The sequence below is a fragment of the Gastrolobium bilobum genome, unplaced genomic scaffold, assembly GCF_033153095.1.
Source record: "Gastrolobium bilobum isolate Gb01-03AN ecotype WA unplaced genomic scaffold, APGP_CSIRO_Gbil_v1 utg14977, whole genome shotgun sequence".
In the NCBI taxonomy this organism is placed as follows: domain Eukaryota; kingdom Viridiplantae; phylum Streptophyta; class Magnoliopsida; order Fabales; family Fabaceae; genus Gastrolobium; species Gastrolobium bilobum.
Window position 1 is genome coordinate 148,072 of NW_026898303.1, and position 15,225 is coordinate 163,296.

The 15,225-nt window shown below is 33.5% G+C and overlaps 1 protein-coding gene across 1 annotated transcript; it reads right to left on the reverse strand.

Annotated features, from left to right (window-relative positions):
• Positions 1–3,395: 3,395 nt before the first annotated feature.
• Positions 3,396–9,480, reverse strand: LOC133314744 (beta-hexosaminidase 1-like). Its single transcript, XM_061516267.1, has 15 exons — positions 9,106–9,480; positions 8,929–9,012; positions 8,398–8,433; positions 7,695–7,806; positions 7,519–7,589; positions 7,247–7,377; positions 6,788–6,804; positions 6,577–6,625; positions 6,198–6,298; positions 5,911–5,970; positions 5,602–5,635; positions 5,079–5,177; positions 4,770–4,829; positions 4,433–4,683; positions 3,396–3,722 (listed from the first exon to the last, which is right to left on the reverse strand). The coding sequence occupies exons 1-15, from the start codon at positions 9,478–9,480 to the stop codon at positions 3,547–3,549; spliced, it is 1,656 nt and encodes a 551-aa protein (XP_061372251.1). The 3' UTR covers positions 3,396–3,546.
• Positions 9,481–15,225: the final 5,745 nt, after the last annotated feature.

Sequence of the window (15,225 nt, forward strand, 5' to 3'; positions counted from 1 at the left end):
CATGTATAGTAAGAGGAGAATCCACAGTGGAGCAGGCTGAAGAAGAAGGAAATAGTTGATAGAGGCCCTGAGACTCACATCCTTTGATAATCTCCGTCCCCGAACTCCGATCCTGAAAGATGACAGAGGTTTTAGTAAAAGAAACAACACAGTCAATGAATTTTGTCAAACGACTAACATAAAGTAAGTTAAAAGGAGAATCTGGAACATAGAGAACATGATCCAGAGATAAATTAGGTAAAAGAAGAATCGTGCCAATCCCCCGTGATTAGACCAGAGACCCATTGGCCATAGTAATAGTGAGAAAAGAACCAGTAGTACAAAGGAAAGTGAATAAGGACTTATTACCAGAAATGTGATCAGAAGCCCCAAAATCAAGAGTTCAAGGGCCTATAGAGTGCAACTGAGAGATTCCAGCAAAAGAATTACCAGTGAGAGCAATGGATACAGTAGGACCTGATGTTTGCTTCTCAGACCACCAACTCACAAATTCGTTAAGAAGAGCAGCTAGAGGTTGTGCACCGGAAGGTAACCCTGGAGCAGAGGTACTAGAAAAAGCCTGAGCAATATGAGCATTCCGAGGAGGTGGAGGTGACCTTCCATGAAGCTTCCAACAGCGGTCAACAGTATGATTGGTCTGATGACAATGAGTGCATAATAGCTTTCCTTTAGAGAATTTACGTCCACGACCATACCCTTGAGCAGCAAGAGCGGAAGAGTCAACAGAATCCACTGGAGGTATATGCATCATAGGAGGTGCTGGTGACGTAGAGGGCTTAGAGGGAATCCTAAGCAAGGTAGACATCACGGAATCCAGTGTAGAAACTGTAGCAGATCCCAAAATTTGATCCCGATTGGCAGACAAATGGTCAGGCAAACCATATAAAATGAACAACATAAACAGTGTATTACGTTGTTCCTGTTCCTTAGTAACTTCACCAGTGAGAGGCAGAAGTTCCTTAAGGTCACGAAGTAAACTTTGAGCTTTCCCCAAATATTCAGTCATAGGACAATTGAAGTCCCGAGGAGAAAAAGTAGTCATCAATTTCTGACACACACCATAGAGTCTTTGTGTATCATTGGTGTACAGTGCCTTTGCCTGACTCCAAATAGCTTCACAGGTATTAGCAGGTCGAAAAATCTGCTTAATGGACGGATGAAGAGTAGCTTTAATGAGACTACACAACTGAGCATCAATCATCTTCCATTGTGTGCGCTCAGTGGCCGTCACAGATTCAGCCTTAGTGGTGAGATAGGATGTATAATTTTGTCCTTCCAACCAAAGGCACAGATCGGATGACCAAGTATCATAGTTGGATCCATCCAATTTATCCACACTCAACGGAGCAATGATATAATTTGAAAAAATAGTAGACTCCGACTTTTGTCCAGCCGGAGACCCAGAAACATTGGAGACAGGAGAGTCCATAATCAATAGTAGAAAAAATAATCAAAAAGATAGATCACACAACTAACTGGTAGAAGAGGGATCTGTGCGTCAACACAAAACGAAGTCCAAACACAAAACCAGGACCATATCCAGAACCGTCACAGTGAGACGAGGAGAACGCAACCAGTCGCGGCCAGAAAGGAGGCTCCACGCACCGCCTTGTGGAGAAGAGGGCCGGAACTTTCACGCGCGCGTGGAGGCGCGTGAGACGTCCGTTGGAGGTGCGACCGATGCTGTTGTGATCGCGCTTCCAAGACGAGCACGCCGGTATGCGGTTCTCCGGAAAACTCCACCGGACGATGGTGGTTGACGTAGACAGAAGCCTGAATGCGGAAGAAAACGTATCGGAAACTAACTGCGAGACAGTTCCGGAAAGAATTTAAAAGACGATGAACAATGGGTTTACCGGAAAAAAAAATTTACAAGGTTCCTTATGCTCTTGGTACCTTGTTAAATAACAAGAAAAGATAGGAACATTGAAATAAACTGTATGTATTGAACTGATGAAGGATGTACAATGTATAGACATACTAATGTGCTAAGCTCAAACCTAATACAATCAAACCTAATACAAAATCCTAATGAAATAAGAAAAAATACTAATTACAATATATTTCTAACACTAACTTGGGTTAAATTAGTTCTTAACATCATAATTAGGGCATTCTTTGACATGCTGATTTGAACACTATTTTTATTATTGAGTGAAATTTTATACTGACTACGTACCATAAGTTGAGTTCACCTTCGTTAATAAGGCCAAAATAAATTATCGCAATAATGTTAAAAAAATATAGCAAAAGAATTTAAAGGCAACACTTTTCTTTAACTCTAATAGTCGTCAACAACATGCAGCTTTCAAGGGAAATTATCGATATAGTTTAGAATTTCAGGGCATTTTGTCATCACATCATTACTTTCTCGTGACCTTGCGGTAAATTATTGGCCAAGGTATATAAGGAGCAATCGAACACCTTAAAAGGAGGAATTATGTTCCTACTTCCTAGATACTAGATAGGGTATTTTTTCTAAACAGACACTTCTAAGATAATTTAACCGATGTTTAAGTAACCAAATATTAATCTAGTTTAGCTTGTATTTAAATGCTACTCGGACCTCCGTTAGCTCAAATAGTAATTGAAATGTGAGATAAGTAGAAGTAAAGTAACAATACCTGTCTTTTGCACTGTAGCCTTACTCTACGCTGAATTTTGTAGGACATTTGGTATAAGGAAAAAATTTGAATCCTTGGAAAACTGACATGGAAATTCTATTAATCCACATTTGATATAATTTATAAGAATTGTTAAAAAAATTCAAAAAAAAAAATTTAAAGCTTTTTGAACCAAAATGATATCCAAAAATACCACCTAAGAGGATGGTTTTCTTGGATTCCCATAACATGGAAAAATTTAACACACTTTTTAATAACATTCTCGATAATATTTTGGACTATCAAATAACTTCTTAATAGCGTTCTCGATAAATTTATTTTCTCAATATATTTCTGAGAATCATTATTCTTAGGCATAAAAAAAATTTATCTTTTACCAAAGACCCTCTTAAAGATTACTGTTTGATCTTGGGATCGAAGTCGAATCGGGCCATTTTGCCTACACTAGGTCATAGAACTCCATTCTAATCAAAAATTAAAAAATTAAAAGTTTAAAACAAAATTAATTGCTAAATGGTTAACAAGAAAAAAAAAAAAATAGGTACTATTTTTTTCTTGTGTTTACTAATTCAATTCAATTTCAGGCACACTAAAGATTCATTTGAACCATGGACTTCAAAACAAATTTCCGTCTGAAAAACCAATACTTGGTTCCAACTTTATGATGTTGTTAACAGCTTTCTATATGGATCAAGTTCAAGCATTAACAAGTACATTAAATTAGTATTTAGAAACACATGAAGTAACAAGTTTATTATTTATTGGATTCAACAATAACTTACAATATGACTGTTGTAGTTCACCAGAGAGCTCTAACATTCAATAACCCATAGTTTACAAGGAGTTGAACATCAAGTTAGAGTTCTAGTTCGTCAACCAGGCAGAGTTACTTTCACAACAGTCTATACTTGGACAGATAAGATCATTGCTCAAAGCATGAGCCTGAACCAATAGGAGCAGTTCTAGCATAAAAATTTGTGACAGGTGCAGCTGGAACCCCTCGTCTATTCAACAGACATCTAAAGTATTGCAACCGGGGCAATGCAGTTAAATTAATATTTCCTGCAGAAGTAGAATCTCTCGGACTCCACAAGCGTTCTGTTGGAAACAAATAATAGTTAATTTTGCATAATCAAATTCAGCAGCCTACCTTTCCCCAATCCCACTGTCTTTCTCCCACCTACCCAAGAAGTATATATAACAAAGGAAAATGACAAAGTGAAGAGGCACCTCTACATAAGACAAAACATTGACAGATTTATAAACATAAAAGACATATGTATCATATTCTAAATCCTCAAATAGTGGGGTATCCACCAAGCAATAGTGGATACGCCATCATTATGAGCCCTTCACATGGCTTGCATATTTTACCTTTTATATGGGTGATTAGAGATTGAGGAAGACTGATTTTTGCTTTTCTGTTTTTTTTTTTTTTTTTTTTTTTTTGATAACATGCTTTTCTGTTTTTTTAATTAAATAGAAGAGGGAAATGAGAGAAAAAAAATTCAGGAATAATTGTATTCTCCTAGGAAGGCCCAAATGCACAAAACACCCACAAGAAAGGGAAAGTACTCAGGGTAGGTTGGTCATTGTCTATTACGGAGGCAACTATAGTTTTAACTTATAAATAAGCCTTTACATATTTCAAAACAAAAGGTATTCCAATTGCCTGATCCATCATCAGAATTACCAATTGCACATAAGATATATTGCATACTTACTAGGCAAGGAATATGGTCAAACAATAAAAGCCATGAATATAATACAAGAATGGCGAACAGCTTTGTATTAGCAAGACAGCTAACCTGCTGCTGCGGCCGCTCGAGGCCATATTGTTTGCTGAACGTCTGATGTATCAGCTGTCTCCCCCCACATGCAAACTTCTCCTCCAAGTACAAGTTTTTGTTCCGAAACTTTTTGTATTCCTTCTAGTGGTTCAGCAGTATAGACAACATCCCAAGGTACATCAAGATGATCAAGATACCAGACACCTTGGTTACTGAAAATGCACCTGAAACCTTTTGCTACAACCTTTGGACAAACCCCAGGGCCAAGCCTACAGTAATTACTTGAAATTCTTTATTCTGAAACTGAGACATTTGAGTTTCATACCAAAGAAAAACTACATAGATGGAAATTCACCAGTTATGCACAACAGTCTGCGGATGGAGCTTAGTTGGAAATGTATTGAATGTTTCTTCCCTGACAATTTACATAAAAAAAGTCATATCTAAAAAATATGTCTACATTTGAAGAACATGATATTGTAAATAGAAGTACTATTTCATAGTTATTGATATGTACAGAAGACAATAGTATAGATGCTGTACTGTTCATGCACATGCAAACTATTACTGCCATTTGAAATACTAGGAGAGATATCGATGAAAGACAAATAGAGGGTATAAATGAGCTTTTTATGGTATAATGCCACATATATACAGATCATACCAGTTTACAGGAATCCAATTTTTGGACAGAGCTATGTCTTGGGCCTTCAGTACAAAATATTGATAGGCATCTTTAGCAGTCATGTGGTGATTCCGGAGCCTGCATTGGAGATATAATCACGTCTGAACATTGTGCTTGATACATTGACAAACAATCAAATCCATGGATCACGATGGTTAATTTTCTGGAAATTTGATCACCATCTCAATGCTCAAAACCAAAAATCGAGTGGCTAACAAAAATAGAGTAGCTAAATTCCTCTGCATGCTTCATAAGCAAATAATCCCAAAGTTACAGTTGATCGCAAAGTATAAGTGAGTCGCATACAGCAACAGCAATCCCTTCTGAATTACTTTTTCTCAGCTTCAGATAAGGGTAAAAACAACTACTTTTTATGTTCAAGTTCACATTTTGAGTTTTATTTGAGTTTCCATAGCTTGATGGATTTAATGGCTTTACTGCTTTAGGCAAAAAAAAGTCATCATATAATGAATGAATGAATATAACAGGCTAAGGTTTGTACCATTCGGTCACTTGAGAACTATTGCTCCAGCAATCTGTCAAAATAAATTATAATTTTTTTTATCAATTAGCATTGATACAAAATAGCTTAAAAATTACATTAAACCAAAATCTACTTTTTATTATGATTGTTGTTATTTTAACTGTTATGAAGTCACACACATGGGCACTGTTACACATTTTATCACTATAGTGATCAACTTAATGTTGTGCTAACAATAAAATGATTCTTAGGCCCTTGGTTAATAGCTTCAGCTTTTAGGTCAATGGTTCTTTGGCAATTTGTAAGAAGAAAGCCATGCATACTGACCTGTATTCACTTCATCACCACCCAAGTGAAATAGTTCAAATGGGAATATTTTTCTCATATCTGAAAAATTTAGAAAAGGAGAATGAAAGAAAATTAATTATGAGATCATTGTACATAGTACCAGGGAAAGATATGGGCAGGGATTGTGATGTTCTTTAGACTGGTTTAGATAATACCCATAATACTGATAACGCTGTACGATAGAGCAAGGGACAGGGTAAGGCGGAAGAAGAAATAAGTTGAATATGCATATGAATACATCGATGAATGTTTTATAGGAACTTAACCTGTTAGAATGCCAGAAAGGACATCAAAAGTAAACTTCTTCGAAACATCTAGTGGCTCCCTACAGGAGGGTGATGGCCAAAGATCAGGATATCCAATACCCCTAAACAGGAAACCAAAAAAAACCTTCAAATATTTCTGGTGCATAATAGTAGCCAATAGAAATAAAAAATTGTTGGAGCAACATAAACTTTTCTATGGTAAAATTAATCTTTCTTGAAAGAAATATTTAAAATAAATTGTAAAAGTAAAAATAAATTTTGTGGGTTTTCATCTTTCATCATTTTCAAGGCATTATTATAAATTTATAATTTATAATATAAATTTATAATACTATCAGTCTATCAGCTTAAGAAAAAATGACCATGACATAAGCCTTACCATGATTCTGCATGACCAGGGACATCCACTTCCGCCATGACATTTATGCCTGTGATAAACCATGCAAATACACATTATCTTGCACGATACTAAGAACGATGGAAGGGATAAAAGGAAAAAAACTAAAGAAGTCCAAAATCATGACCAGAACAGCAAAATAATGCAAATAATATGAAACAGAAAATTCAAATGGAATTCGGAGATAACTCACCTCTCATTTTGGAAAAGCTTTATATCAAGGCAAGGCAAGGCAAGGCAAGGCAAAGCATGAGAAGAGAACAAAATATTGGTCAGCGTTAGATTAAGAAAGCCAACTCAAAGATAGTAACTAGTAAGTAACAATTTAATAAAAGGCAAGGATCAATTGATCAGGATATTTTAATATTGTTTTGAGATAACAACAACATATTTTCCACTATCTTCTTCTCACCTGAGTTTCTAGCACAATTTTTTTGTCTAAAATTTCCTGTTCAAATTTTTTGGAGAGAGTGATAGATTTATAATACAATATTTGTAGTTGCAATATTCTATATAACTGGATAGTTTGAGGCAAATATGATCTTATCAAAGACCTGACTCAGTTATTTTTTTCGACTTTTTCCCATTGGTAAATCCCCCTTGCCCATTAAATCTAATATATTGGAAAGAGATGGAATAAGGTGAGTCTTACTTGACAATTTCATATGCATCCTCTACAGTGTAACGTTCCCACTTTGTGTATGAACCTTTCCACAAATTTGGATATGTAGGTATTTCAAGAGGAAATGACTCCTTGTCTATGATGTGCCAATGTAAAACATTCTTCCGTGTAGAATTTTTCATATCAGCATTACATGAAACAAAATAGCATGGTATGCTAGTTAGAAGACGCTTCTTTTTGGTTTCCAATTGTCACAAAACTTCCGGGAGGGAAGAAAAAGAAACTTATAATGTTTATCTTACAAGTTTAGCATAGGACATAGATTCAATTATCTGCTTAATTACATCAATTGGTAAATAGTGCCTTGATGTATCTGCAAAATCAATAAAAACCCAAGATATGTATCAATAACCTCAGATCATAGCATATAATCACTCACGGACTATAAACTTTTTTCATTATAAAAAATTTGGCTCACCCAACATAAGCCCACGGTATGCAAATCTAGGTTTATCTCGGATGGACCATGGTGCCTTGTATATTTGTACTGTTTTAGTTGTATAATCAAAAGAACACAACTGGCTGAAAGTCTGGTGCATCATAAAAAAGGAAAAGAAATGAAGGAAATAGGTGAGGCATAAGACAAAAGGAATTACGAGTTTGTCAATCATTTAGAAAGTAGGTAATGTGCTGTGACCACAATACACATTGAGAAACACAAAAACAACAGTTGTTCAGTTTTCATTTTCAAGGTAAAAAAATATATATAATACAAACTGAGTTTAAGCAACTTCCTATCTATATGCCAACAGGTATAAGAATGAAAGAAATACATCATTTCAAATTGCTGACACATTAACCAGTATACATGAAAATAACAGATTATGGATTTTGCAAATCCTATGGAGAAAATACAAACCTAAAATATGAAAAATGGAGATCGAAAAAAAACATAAGTTATCTTAAAGAGTAAAAATCTGAAATTCTAAATTTCTCCCGAAATATATGGTACCCCCAACTCCTTTTATCATGTACAAAATAATGTCATCAAAGCATCATAAGTTTAAGCTATAAACAAGAACAAACTGCTCTCTATTCACCAACTGTTATTTCCTCACCATCTACGATAAGGAGGAAAAAAAAAAAATTTGACCAGATTGAGTTGCAAATTCTATACATACCTCTAATCCACGCAATGCACCAAAAACAGTATTTGCCTACAATAAACAAAATCAAAAAATTAGATCACTAACGATCATTTAGAAATGACTATACATCAGATTTTAAGTTTAAAAAATAAAATAAAATAAAGAATAAACAACAAATTGCAATTTATATGTTTTGGTCCATTCCAACAATAAGAAGAGAAACACAGTTTACCAAAAAAAAATTAAGAGAAGCACAACACTAAATCTTTATTAAAAAATCGCTGTTACCCGTAAAAACAAAAACACTTCAATCAATAAGTGCGCTAGTAAATTACTAATGCTAATATGTAACATATAAGTCCTAATCGCTTGATTGACTTGTTCCTGGTAAGAAAATTATGTATTTAATTAAAATACATATTATATAAAAGGAAATTACTTCAAACTTAGAAAAGGAAAGTTCAGAGTTACACAGCGATATAAAATCATCGAATATTTGAATCCAAAAATAAATACCCGTCTGGGTGCGCCCAAATACACCATAAAATTCAAAATAAACCACACCTCAATTGTCACTTCCCCAGCAACTGAATGTTCCTTGGCTTTTGAAACGAACAAACTATAGCTTTCATCCACTCCAAGTTGAAGCTACAACACAAGTTCCCAATCACAAAATTAAAACTTTTTCAAGACCCAGAAAAAAAAAAGAAAAAAAAACATATAAATAATTAATTAACCCACCTCCTCAGTGTTGGAATGAACAGTGATGTTCAATTTGGCAACATCATAGAAAGTCCTTAATGTTCTGAGAAGGCCAAACCCAGAAGCGTGCTTGAACACAATCCCTTTGTATCTATCAAAAGCAGCTAGGACAATGGGAGATGCAGCACCATTGCCAGTGAGGGAGAGTGCTGGGTCAACAGAAAGAGACTCATTGCCGAATGTGAATTTCTCAGGCAAAGGCCAAATGAATGGGTGGGACACATGGCCATGGGGTTGTTGTGAGGTTTTGACCCCAAGAGCTTGAGAAACGCAGAGTGCACAAACAATGAGGAACAATGCGTGAGCAGCTGCTACAACTACAAGCGATCTGGGTATGCACCACCACAAACCCATGATCTGTGTGATAAGTGCAAACTTTGAGATTCGAGCTTAGCACACATAAAAGGAAGGCTTTTAAAGAAGGAATTAGAGGAATCTCAAGCTGCAAGTGTAAACAATCGGTTACGTTTTTGTGTTTTACAGTGTCTTTTTGTCCAAACAAAGACAAGAGTTTGGTTTGGTTAGCTTTTTATTTTTTATTTTATTTTATTTTATTTTTTGGATAGGATAGTGGTTTATCTGTTTTGACAGTTTTGCACCCTAAAAGGCAATAATTAAATATGCAATTATTCCATACCAAAAAAGTAAAGAAAAATTAAAAGAGTTATAAAATTAAAAATTATTTTTTATTATCTAATATTTTAGAGATAGGATATTATTATTATCAATTAGTGTTACTACCAATATCATTACCAGTTTGTTTCATCGTTAAATCGATTATATTGATTTAACAGTTATATTTATTTTCACTTCTATATGATTATGATTCTCCATATTTAATGCGTGAGAAATTATAATTATACAAAAGTAAAAATAAATATAAAGTATTAAATATAGAAAAAAGAAAGAAGATTTGTAGAAAATTAAATCAGAACTGTTGAAATAACGTAATCAATATAACAGTAAGATAAACTGATAATAACATTGATAGTAACACTAATTAATAATAACAATATTCTATCTCTTTATTTTATTACTTAATTTAAAATCCTCATTGCTTAATATATAATTTTAAAAACACAATGTGGTATGTTATTTTTTTAAGGGGATTGAAAAGTAAATGCCACGGTTTTGTTATTTAATTATGCCCGTGAGAATCCTCTACATTCTATAATTAATTAAAAAAATTATGTATGTTTAAAAGGAAATTGTATTCGGTACTTCAATGTCTTGTTATAGAGAGAATAATTTCTTTTTTGGAGAAACTATTATCTCTACTGCTGACACATTTTTAATATGGGACCCACCGCATATAAAAAAAGTTAATGGCATATTTTTTAACGAGTGTGCAGGAATTAATCTAAAAAGTTATGTATGTTTAAAAGGAAATTGTATTCGGTACTTCAATGTCTCGGTATAGGGGGAATAATTTCTTTTTTGGAGAAACTATTTCTCTAGTGCTGACACGTTTTTAACTGGGACCCACCGCATACAAAAATATTAATGGCCTATTTTTTAGGAGAAATGTATATTTTTTTATAACAGAATGTATATCTTTTTAAATGATATATATTTATATCTTTTTAAAAGAAATATAAATAGAAAGAGGTGAGACTCGCATATTTATTTTTATTTTATTTTTTCCGTGAAACTCATAGTCTATTTTTCTCTTCAAAGAATATAATTTTTTGTCCTTTAAAAATATACACATTTTACCTATTTTTTAAGGAGTGTGCAGGGAAAATATATTACCCTTAGTAATATATATGTTTATTTTTGTCGAGACCACTTTGTTGATCTCCTTCCTAACAAGTTTGGTGACCATCTCTCAAATAAGGAGGTATCACGTTCCTAAGGTAGTACATTGAATGAGGAAGCACAAGACAATCATGATAATATAATATTATATGTGAAAGGAAATATCATTAATGGTAAAAATTAATAATAAAATTTTTTCCCATGTAGGGAATTAATGACAGAGATCATAATAAGTGTCTTAGAGTAGCGGTTTGTAATAACCAAATAAAAATAAAATAAAATAATAATGTATAAAATAATAATAATAATAATAATAAAAGTAATAATCATATTGATAATAATAATGAATAAATAAATTATTATTAATATTATTTTGTTTGCTGTAAATAAATAAATTAGTATTAGTAATGAATAAAAATATATTAAATTATGTATAATTTATTTATTTAAAATCACAGTAAATTATTTTTAATTAAATATATTACTACACCCTCCTAAATCATTATTAATAAATAATAATGATACTACAGTTATTATTTATTAAGAAGTAAATAAATATTATTTATTATTTTAAATTAATACATAAGATAGTATTATATATATATATATATATATATATATATATATATATATATATGGCAAGGAGGGGGCCACATGGAACACCCCCTCCAAGCCACAATTACAAGTTACTAGAATGTGATTATGTCAATTAAGTAAGGTAAGTAAAATGATGCATGATAAAAAAAAATGGGAATGAATCAACCTGCAAACGTGACTATATATATAGATAGATAGGTGTTGTCCCTTTCATGTTGTTAGAAAAGAAAGATTGAGAAGGGGCGGGACTGTTAAGAAAAAGTGAGAAAAGTTGAGAAATTTTCACAGAGAGCAATAAAGAGGAAGAAGACGATGATATAATAGTTGAAAAGTAATATTGAGAGAGTAAAACTTTCTCTCTATTTTCTTCCTTCCAGTTATATTCTTTTCATTTATTTGTAAAAATTTGTAAAGCTATTATTCTATCAAAATATTTTTTTTAATTTCTTCTCTTATTTAATATTAATTGCATCTATAGTCCTACCTTAATCTTTCTTTTAATTTTATTCTACCCCTCATGTTATTGAGATTTTCATCAAATTTTAAATTTTCCTTAGCAGTAAGATACAATAAATTATTTGGTACCAAATAAATATTAAGAGGATGTGTACATTTTAACTGTATGTTACTACTGTGAACTGACTCTCAAAAGTTTGGGATCAAATAGTTAGGGTAAGGGACGTCTTATCATGCTTAAGCTCCGTCATATCATAACTTTTCACAAGTAAGAGACCCACAAAATTGGAAATTAAATTGGCTTCAGTTAAATATTACACAATTTGTTATTATTATTTATTATTTATGTTATTATTTCAGTTATTATTTCAATTATGAAATAAACTTGGGAGATTGATATTTTCCATTATTATGGCTGAAAATGGTTATAGTTTAAACATTTCAATATTACTGAGAATTATCTCACATTTGTTTATTTTGTGCTAACCTTTCTAGAAAACCATCATGTCTAACTTATCTTTTTCTGGAGAAGGATGAAATGTGAATATTTATTTTTATGACAATCGTTGGGAATTTTACATAATAGTTGGAAACCAAGGAGCAGCAGCCATATTCCATACAGGGAGTGTGGAGTCCTACACCTATAGGCTAGACTAGAATGAGAAGTATGTAGAATAAACATTGTAACCTGATGTAGTTAGAAATGTAATATATGTGTGGAACTGATGTAAAATATTCAAAGTGTAAAATATTTGTACTGACTTCCATCCATGTATAAACAATGAAGGATGTTAGTATTCTAAGTTAATCTTTCTAGATTTATTTTCTCAGATATTTTTATTTATTTATTATTACTATTAAATATATGAGTAAATACCTTTTTTCGTCCCTGGAAATATTTGCGAAGCACAATTTAGTCCCTCGGTTTAAAAAAGTCACATTTCAGTGTTTCATTTTTGAAAAAAAAGGCCACGTTCGTCTTTCCGTTAGTTGGCATCTAACGGCCCAACTAACGGTGCACGTGTGGACCGTTACTTTGCTGAGTCACTGTTAAGTATGCCAGCGTGGAAGTAAAACGACGCCATTTTGAAGGTGCCTTATGTCTTGTTGGAGTTTTGAACAGCTGAAGGTCTTATTTAGTCCCTGAAAAATTTATCGAGGCCCTATTTGGTCCTTAACACTAAAAAATCACCATTGCAGCAAACCTTTCAAACCACCATTGCAGCAAACCAAGGCTTATGTTATTGGCCAAGGCTTATGCTATTCGATCAGATTTCCCATTGTCAACAACCACCTGAAACCAAAAAAAGGATTACAACAATCTTTTACAATATATAACGAGCTTTCTACAGTACATATGAAGTGCCAATATGGATACAACCTTACCCAATGAAGCAGTAACCAACCCCTTTGAACGTCTAGGACATCCAATGACCAGTGCCCAGTACCTTCTTTGTAGGATTCTCTTTTTTGTGTCAATCTATTTAAGGATCAAATGGAACAAGGTCAGAAAAAAATGAAACAGATATAGCAACTTGAGATTGTGATCATAATAGACCAATGCTCTGGAGGTTATATCATCCAGGTCAACCAGCATGAAGCATTTGATGAAAAAGTACAATTATCACTCACATCATCTGACGCCCTGGAAGTTTTCTCGCGGAAGATGGAATGCAAAACTGCAGCACTTGTCTGTGTCCTTCCCATCACCAGAATGCCAGAGCAGTCTCTGTCCAGTCTATGTACCTTAATATATACAATCTTGTTCAAGTATCAATCTAATATCTAGTTCATACTTCATATATCCAAGCAACCATCAATAATATTGGCACAGAACTAAAACACAAGGCAAACAATCCCACAAATTTCATGGATGTTCAAGCTTTGTAATGATGATAACAGATGCAACGATCTATGAAAAAAATAATAAATAATTAACTTTTACCATTCTTTTTTACAAAACACCACTTTCCAAAATCATGGCAACTGTCTTGAGTAACAATAAAAGTGTTGTCTAATGAAAAAGGAGAACACATGAAAAAAGAAAAGAAAAAAGAACTCATTCTTCCCTTTTCATTTAATGCATTGTTTGCAATTGCAAGGAACTCCTTTAGAAGTGATACCTCTAAAAGGTCGTAAGAGTGAAACCTTTGTAATTAAACCCTGATGCATGAAACAATATATTGCTTCATAGAGGAAAAAAGTTTCATTGTGGGTTCTTATATTATTGTCATTATTACACAACCAATGCAAAACTTGAGCAATTTGAGTCAATGTGATTTTCCTGCGATGAAATGCAGTTCTCCTTCACCAAATACTCTATTCGACTTTAGTTTCATTTTATCATCATCATTTTTTATTGAATCAGAGCATAAGCCTTGGCCAATGGGAAATCTGATCGAATAGCATAAGCCTTGCCAATAGCATAAGCCTTGGTTTGCTGCAATGGTGGTTTGAAAGGTTTGCTGCAATGGTGACTTTTTAGTGTTAAGGACCAAATAGGGCCTCGATAAATTTGTCAGGGACAAAATAGGACCTTCAGCTGTTCAAAACTCCAACAAGACATAAGGCACCTTCAAAACGGCGTCGTTTTACTTCCAAGCTGGCATACTTAACGGTGACTCAGCAAAGTAACGGTCCACGTGTGCACCGTTAGTTGGGCCGTTAGATGCCAACTAACGGAAGGACGAACGTGGCCCTTTTTTTCAAAGATGAAACACTGAAATGTGACTTTTTTAAACCGAGGGACTAAATTGTGCTTCGCAAATATCTCCAGGGACGAAAAAGGGTATTTACTCTAAATATATTTAAATATTAAGAGGATGTTACATTTTATGGTATCAGAGTGCAGTTCAGGAAATAAAAGACCTAACTAAACTAATATAGTTGTTTGGTATTTTGTCATAGACCATGTATATGTTGAGTTATTTTAATGAGCCTGATCAACTCACTATCATAAAATAATATATGTAGATCTATGGCAGATACTAGGCAGATATATTCTTCAACTTCTGAACCAGAAGTTAACCTAGTAACAGATGCATTTATCCGAGTGGCAGAAGCTCTTAGAGAACAAACTGCAACTAATCAATAAATTATTCAAGAGCTAAGGGAGGATCGTGCAACCAAAAATCACACCCATAATTCTGAAAGTGAGAGTGGACCTAGAACTGCAAATACTCAGGGAAGACTTAATTCTGATTATAAAGGACTCACTGAATTCCGTAAGCATAAACCTTCCACTTTTCGTGGAGATTATAACCCTGAGGTAGCCATAGAATGGGTGAA

Excerpts from the sequence above, each read along its gene's own strand:
- LOC133314744 (XM_061516267.1), bottom strand. The coding sequence starts at position 9,480 with ATGGGTTTGTGGTGGTGCATACCCAGATCGCTTGTAGTTGTAGCAGCT. Across the intron at positions 8,434-8,928 it reads CTGGGGAAGTGACAATTGAG|GCAAATACTGTTTTTGGTGC; the intron begins GTGTGGTTTATT and ends TGTTTATTGTAG. Across the intron at positions 6,299-6,576 it reads CCTGGTCATGCAGAATCATG|GGGTATTGGATATCCTGATC; the intron begins GTAAGGCTTATG and ends TTTCCTGTTTAG.